Genomic DNA, 7,854 nt, shown 5'->3' with positions numbered 1-7,854 from the left:
GCATTGTGATTGGTGGGTTCTTTGGCTTCTGCTTCCGACTCAGACAATCTAGTTTTCACTCCGATTCCGTCGGGCTTATGACTCCCGCTTACGACTCCGATATTTGATTTTTACTAGGTCATACATGTAAGCGCTGTTAGGAGTCCGTCCCTGCTGAAAACCAGCCTTACTTAAGCAAGACGACGACGACGGCTACCAGAACGTTGTCTAAAAATATTACTTCCCGTTACTGCAATGATTTTGCAATTACCACAAGTCACGTGGCTTGGAAATTGTGTGTTCACATTCCAGGAACAAAAACGGTGTGGATAGTTACAGAGCTCGTTTTTGCGTGACTAAAGCTGGCGAATCGACTGACTAAGAAGGGACTGCTTGCAGTCTAGTTAAATGTTGGCATATGTTTTAGTGACGGTTTATATTAAAATCTGTCTTGAGGTTCCATTTATTAACCTCCAACAAAACAATGTTTTAATTCTGTACTACTTTTTTGCAGGTGCCCATCTGATGGGCTCCTGTCATGCGTTATTTCCAGCCGCCATTGCTGACACCGTGGTCGTCAGGAAATTGCTCAGACAAGTGTACAAAAGGCGAGCTGAGTTCAGTCCGCTCCTTTGGAGCAAAGCCATGAAGTTACATCTGGATGAAGTCTACACTAGGCTAAAAATTGTCTCAAGACCGAAAAGGATTGTTCACTCTGCAAGCTTGGAAGTAGATTTGGGTAACATTTTCAGTTGTGAAGGCGAAGGTTCCATGGCCCTAGCAGAGGGAAGTCCGGGAATCGGCAAAACCACCCTCTGTCTTAAACTTGCTTATGACTGGGCGAATGAATCAATGCCTTCTACCTTCCCTATCTTCGAACTTGTGTTGTTGCTCAAATGCAGAGACTTGGACGAAGACATAATGGAAGCCATTAGTGAACAGCTCCTACCCGACGACATCGCGGTAAAGACCAAGGAAGGTCTGCTGAATTTTATCACGGACCTTGTTAACCAGGAAAGAATTCTTATCATTCTGGACGGATTGGACGAGCTCCCTGAAAAATCACATCATCATGTGAACAAACTTCTCAAACGAAGTATTTTACCGTTTTGCTATGTGTTGGCCACAACTCGACAAGAAAAAGGAATTGAAGCCAGGAAACAATTTGCATTTGATATTTGTGTTCAGATTAAAGGATTCACTGAAGAAGATTCTCTTGAGTACATCAGGAAGCATTTTAAGAATATTGATCCATCCAAGGGAGAGAGGCTCATTGAGCAAACAAAAGAAAACACTTTCTTGCATGCCCTACAAAACAATCCTCTAAATTTACTTCTCCTTTGCGTTGTTTATGAAGATCATGAAGGAAAACTGCCGTCTTCCCGTACTGATCTCTATCAAATCATTGTCCGATGTCTGTTGAGAAGATATTGCGAGAAGCACAGTGTGAAAGCTTGTGAAGAGGACACGGATTTGGAGAAACAATTTGAAGAGAACATCCTTGTGCTTGGAGAGCTGGCTTGGGAATGCTTGCTGAATGATCGTCATAGTTTTCGGGAAGATGAATTAAAAGGGTTCGAAAGACGTGATGACAAATTGGTAATTCGTTATCTCGGCCTTGTATACAAAGAAGAAAGTTTGAAGAGATTGAAACCAAACCATGAATACTTCTTTCTTCACAAGTCGTTCCAAGAGTACATGGCTGCGTTGTACATTACGTATAAGTTGCGAAGGAACCAGTTTAATGTATTTGAGCATTTAAGCTTTAATGATTTGGTCGTACGATTTCCACAAGTGTTTTTATTTGTGTGTGGAATACTGCGGGAGGAGGCAAGTATTCTATTCACACAGATTGGTGAGGAGCTGGAGAGTGATTGGGAGTGGCTCGAATGCACAAGAAGCAGATTAAATTTCTTTGTTAAGAGCTTTAATGAAAGTGGAAACTCTGAACTAATGGCAGATGTTTTGTTTTCATTCATACCTTTTCCATGGGTCCTACAATTAACCTTCAATGCCAATGATGAATGTAATGATTTATCTGATCGCAACGTCGCTAGACTTTTAAGTGACTGCGCAGGATTTTCCAAGCTTCATACACCCGCTGAAGTTCACCTTAGAATGGAGATGTCTTTGGATTCAACCGTTTTGAGGGACCTAGCGTCTCTTCCAAATTTAAAATCTCTTTCCCTCGCTGGAGAGAAAAATAGCATTTTCAGGAAGCCTGAGTTTTTCCAAGCAATTTCCAATTTCACATCTTTGTCCGAACTGACGCTACCATCTTCAGTTGAGTGGGACATTGCTGCCGAATACCTGACAACAAACAAGACCTTAGAGAAAGTGACATTTGCTCTGGTCGATGAGAGTGACGAGGGCTGGGCCAAGGCTCTTGACGCTGGATTATGTGCGGATACACCACTGTCGTCTGTTGGTGTCAGAATTCATGGTTCATTAAGTCCAACTGCTTTGCAAGCTTTAGAGAATCTCTTATTTAACAAGTCTTTGTCCTCTCTTTCTATATATGTCTGCGGAGATATGCAAGACTCCCTTTCTGTGGTCCTAGCAAGATGCTTTGCAGGTCAAATTGCAGTCAAGGTTGTTGATTTGTGTGTCAATGGAAAGCTGAGTCTTTTTGGAGCTAATTTCATAGAGCGAGGTATCGTAGAAAATAATTTCCTTAGTAAATTGAATGTTTCTCTTCGTGGAGAGGTTCCTGATAATTGGCTGGCTGTTGGGAGGAATCTTCATTCACGATTAGGAGAGAAAACCGCTTCATTTGCTCTCTTCCCAAATACCTTCGGCATAGTGACAGCCAGTCCGGTGACACAGTGTTGTGCTTTTGAGACAAAGGATGGATTACTTGTAGAACAAAATGTCACTCTAATTGTTTGGGGTGAATTGGGTGGTGATGGTGCAGAAGCTTTATTTGAAGCCTTATCGCACAGCCCGGTGTCTCACCTGACATTGAACATTCACGGGAAGTTAACCGATGGCATTCTTAATGTCACGGCGAGATGGGTTGACAAACGAAAAACAGTGTCCTCCTTAACTATCAACACTTGGGAACAGTTAACCAATGAGGAAAAAACTCTTTTCAAAGAACTTAAATTAGACGAGAATCCAGCTGTTACCCTTAATGTGCATGATTTTCGTGCTCCTCACGAAGAATCGCTTGAAAACAAATTTGTCTCTATTGACGACCTTGAATCTTTCTTTGCGCTCTTTAAGGAAGCAAAAAATACCGGACAACAGAATCTCAGCGCTAGAATCGGTATTGAGAGGGACGACGACGACGACGACGACGTCCAATATACCAACTTCAGCCGTGAGTTGGAAGATGATGTTCATCAGGTCTTTGCAAGCAACACCACACTAAATGATCTCAGTTTGACATTTAGCAATGCCAACAACATGAGCTATTCATGGGCACTCCTCCTGAGAGATGGTTTGGCACGCAACACATCACTGAGGAATCTCACCTTAACAATAAACTCCTACAACCATGGGCGTTTGGATGCATGTTCATATATAGGAAGGCTTTGCGAACGCAACACATCACTGAAGAATCTCAGTCTGATAATTGAAATCCACGGCTGCTACCAAGAGCTCGATCTGGACACTATTTTGCAGTTTTACATATCAGTGGAGAATCTTTCTCTTACAGCTAACATCTTCTCCGAAGGTTTATCCATTGATTTGGCAGATTATGTAGGTTATAGTTTTGCACACAAGAATGCACTGAAGAATCTCACTTTGACATTTAACAACTTTGGCAAATTGAGGCTTGGCTGGTGTAACTGGGATAATGTTGACACGGGCTTGGAAAACAAGTCACTAAATGATTTTTCCCTGACAATTAATAACTACGGCGCTATATCTTATGTTAGTTTCATCCCAAGAAAGTTGCGTCAATTGAAGTCTTTAACTACGTTTAATTTGACACTCAACTCATGCGGCAAACGAGATGGAGACCTTTTTTATGATCTTTTGGAGGAAGCGATGACAAGTGAATCACTTGAGACATTGAGATTGAAAGTTAACGATCCACAAATTGGCAGCCGTGCATACGACTTCAGCAAAGTTGTGGTAACGTCTCCATCACTTTCGCTCATAGAATTAACTTTTAGTCTTCATGGCGGGGAGGAAAGCTCGAGAGAATGAAACTTGGAAGGTGAAAGCGGTTGCATCGGAAAACTGCAGGTACTCAAATACTAAATTATCTCGCAGTACAGTGCTAAGTTGTCGCCCGGGTCACTCCCTCTGTTGTTTTTTGTAGGAATTGTGCGGTTTCGTTACAATCGCAAATTGTCGCTTGCAAGGAGAAAATTGTCTTGCTTTTGGATCATTTGGTTCCAAGACAAAAGAGAGAAGCGACATCAGATTTCTTCCATTTTGTTCTGGAAAATTTCCGGGTCTTTTTTTAATAGTGAACTTCATTCCATTGCTACTGTCGGGTTGACTAAAACAACTGGTTATAAAGAAAGCGCTGCGTCTTTATTCAGGCGAAAAGTCTTTTCCCTTGTAATGTAATGTAATGTATGCAGAATGAATTTAAGAAATAAATTTACTATAATGCGAATAATTTTGAGAAAGAAAAATTGCTGAATGTCGGAAATTTTCAAGATAATGTTTACAGTGGAACCCGTGACTGAAAACATAAATTAACTAACCTGTCTCTTATAAGGACGGAAGCGTTAGTAAATCGTGCCAATCAGTTTATTGATTTATTTTAGTCATTCTGCATGTAAAACATTTTGCATACTTTTGCCATGACTCCCAATCTCATTAGTTTAATCTTTATATCTGGTACATCGAACCAGAAGTCAAGCATCTGCAGTCATCGTTATCGATGCAGACAAGTGATTGAATCGATAGTTGTCATCATGAGGAAAATCGAGAAATTTACTCGCAAGCCTTTGCGCTTGACAGACAGATAGCAAGCGCAAGTGAAACGTTGACCTTTTGAATTTGTCTTGATGTCAATACATTTGAATATTAATTATCTTTGTTCTTCCAGGGGTGATTTTGTTTTCAACTTTGGAAAAAAACTACCGCATCATTAAATTGGTTGCCATGAGACCTATAATGTTGTCTTCCTGTTAGAGCGTCAGACGCAGCACTATGTAGGAAACAACTCCGTCCCCTGCATTCTTTGGAATTTGTGTTTGGTTGTCATTGAAGATGATTGGCAAAGACTACGGAGCTTGTAAAAAAAACATTCTTCCATGGGGATCAAAGATGACTCAAGATCTTGAAACCAACGAACACAAAGAACATGTTGTAAAAGAGCTCAAACGAATTCAAGCCTGCAAGCAACCGTCTTTTGTGGTACTAATTTTCGGAAAACGTTTGTATGCTTTTGTGGAGGAGTGGTAATTAATCCACTAGCAAAGTTACACCTCCTTTTACAGAGCGTGTGTTGAAGCGCATGCGTTGTGAGTGACAATGGTAGCACTACATTAGTTTGGTTAAGACTCAAGGGAGACCGGTGCTCAGGAACAAGGACAGTTCATACGCACCAGCAGTCTGTCGATCTAAAACGCTTCTGGGGAACCTTCACTTGATTCGCCCTTGTCACACGGCGGCCATATTGTCCCGGGAGACCAAAAGAGCTTTGTTTTACCACGCCAAGCCTCGCAGTGGAAACCATGAGGGTGAGGCTTGGCGTGGTAAAACAAAGCTTTCTTTGGTCTCCCGGGACAATATGGCCGCCGTGTGACAAGGGCGAATAGACCTCTTTAGCTTGTACGTTTTGTTTTCCCATTTCAGACCACGTGATGTTCCCAAGGGAATTTTCTTTTTGTTTTTTCATAAGTTATGCATACAAGTGCACGTGCAGATGACAACATTTGAAAGAAACAGATCCCAAGAGTAACATCACGTGGTCTGAAATGGGAAAACAAAACGTACAAGCTAAAGAGGTCCATTGATCCCAACGGGCTACCAAATTGAAGCGATCGAGTTGTGTCGCTCATGCGCATATTCCTGCTCTTGTGCTTGCATTTTTTAGGTTTGTTTTTACTCAAAATCTAACGCAACAATTGTTGCCTGTGACTAAAGGCACATTTTTCCCACACATCCTAGGTTGCCATACATAATAGGGACTTAAAGATCCAAGACGTGGTCGTCAAAGAGAACGCCGCAAAGTAGCAATATCATTGGTTAAAAGAGGAAGAATAAGCGTGCTGCACGTGCGGCACGCATTTTAGAACATATTTTTGCGGTAATCTGCAAAACAACGACGTCAAATCGCCAAATTTGTGGTTTTGACGACAACGCGAGCGGTACAAACGTGAATCTTTCGTTCTGAAACCGGGCGTTATCATTTTACATTTAGGACACTTGCTAGCATTGTACGACGCGAACGAGATGGAATAATCGCAAAGAAACTTAGAGCAAAGTTGTATTTTAAGGTGACGTTCTCGTCTACCTCGCCGTCGTAGATCTTAAAGTCCCTAAGCTAGATCTTTGTAGCACCAAGAGAACGACATATACTGTAGCAAAGGTATCTGTTTGCAAAAGTTCTCATGGTTATTCAGAAGTTCCAACCACTGTAAGGTCTGTTTGGCACGTAAGTAACAATAGTCGATGCCAACACGCATCCCCCCTTTAATCATAACACTTCAACACTTCCTTAAGGCCCAGTAATACGGGCAACATTTTTCGTGCAACTTGTCGCACAAAAATGTTGCTTTGCAAGTTGAGATGGTTTGTTACGTGTATTGGCACCTTCTTTCGCAAAAAATTTTCATGTTGCAAAAAGTAAAAGCGACGTCTACTTTTTGTAACAGAAAAATTTGTTTCGCATTGTTGCGCGACAAGTTGCACGAAAAATGTTGCCCGTATTACTGGGCCTTTATGCAAGATTGTGTGGTAGATGTCTTATTTCCTAACGTTTTTAGTTACTTGTTTAGACGGGTTAAAGTAAGCAGACAAAGATGGTCTGAACTTGTGATTTACCCATTAGAATTATTTCACGTTGATATTTATTGGTCTTGGAGTTTTTTTCAGGTTTTTGACCAAGGCGTTCCAAGGTCACTCAACGTCAGAAGTTGCATTCAATCAAGTTGCCACTGTACTTCGAAGAAATTTGAAGACATAAGGGCTCAGAAATTTAATTTGTTACGAGTTAGCTGAGAAAACATAATGGTAATTTTTGTCAATGCGTATGGTTACTTGTAGAGATCAAATAAACTTCTTGCAAAGATGCAATTTTCCAAGATAATAGTCTTTTTCCGATCGTAACAATTAAAGTTAGTTTTTAGTAAAAGTAATTACTTTCAAAGCTTTTCCTTCTGCTGGATTGTTGTGTGACTATCACAATGGCCTTTTAGGGATCGTTTCAAGCGGGCACTGGAAGAAAGTGGAGAATTTTTTTTAAACTTCACCATAGTTTCCCAGAGCTCTCCGTTTCTTTTGGTCACGTCCGACCACGTGACCAAATGAAACGAAGGGCTCTGGGTACAAGAAATAAACTTTTCAGGCCCTAGTTTCCGTACTCTCCCACGCAGCCGTTCTCTGTGTCGTAACGCAACTTAAATACATACCAAATTTAACCCACATTCAACTCATTTCCAATACTCTTGCCTTTACTTTGGTTTTTTTCGAGTTATAAGATCACCAACCAATTGTGTTTGTACCACGTGTTATAACCATTGGGACACAACACTCTTTTCGGGTCACGTACACATGATTTCAATTTCTGTTTTTGCCTTGATAGTGTGACATGGGTTTGAATCCCACCCTAAACACAACGCTGGTTTCAATGACATTCATATATGACCAAAATTTAACCGATAGTGAAAAATCTAACACCTGGGTACACTTTTCTTTCTGTCATCTCAGTTACTTAGAAGAGCTTCAAAGTAATGCAGCCAT

The 7,854-nt window shown here is 41.0% G+C and overlaps 1 protein-coding gene across 1 annotated transcript in view; it reads left to right on the top strand.

Annotated features, from left to right (window-relative positions):
• Window positions 1-7,184, top strand: part of LOC138049135 (protein NLRC3-like) — a 28,882-nt gene extending 21,698 nt beyond the window's left edge. Inside the window, 2 exon segments of the mRNA XM_068895279.1 lie at window positions 494-4,176; window positions 4,994-7,184. Coding sequence (XP_068751380.1) covers window positions 494-4,137 — 3,644 coding nt within the window. The 3' untranslated portion in view covers window positions 4,138-4,176; window positions 4,994-7,184.
• The last annotated feature ends 670 nt before the right edge of the window (window positions 7,185-7,854 follow it).

The sequence above is a fragment of the Montipora capricornis genome, chromosome 5 (genome assembly GCF_036669925.1).
Source record: "Montipora capricornis isolate CH-2021 chromosome 5, ASM3666992v2, whole genome shotgun sequence".
NCBI lineage: Eukaryota > Metazoa > Cnidaria > Anthozoa > Scleractinia > Acroporidae > Montipora > Montipora capricornis.
This window is presented reverse-complemented; position numbering and strand designations above follow the sequence as displayed.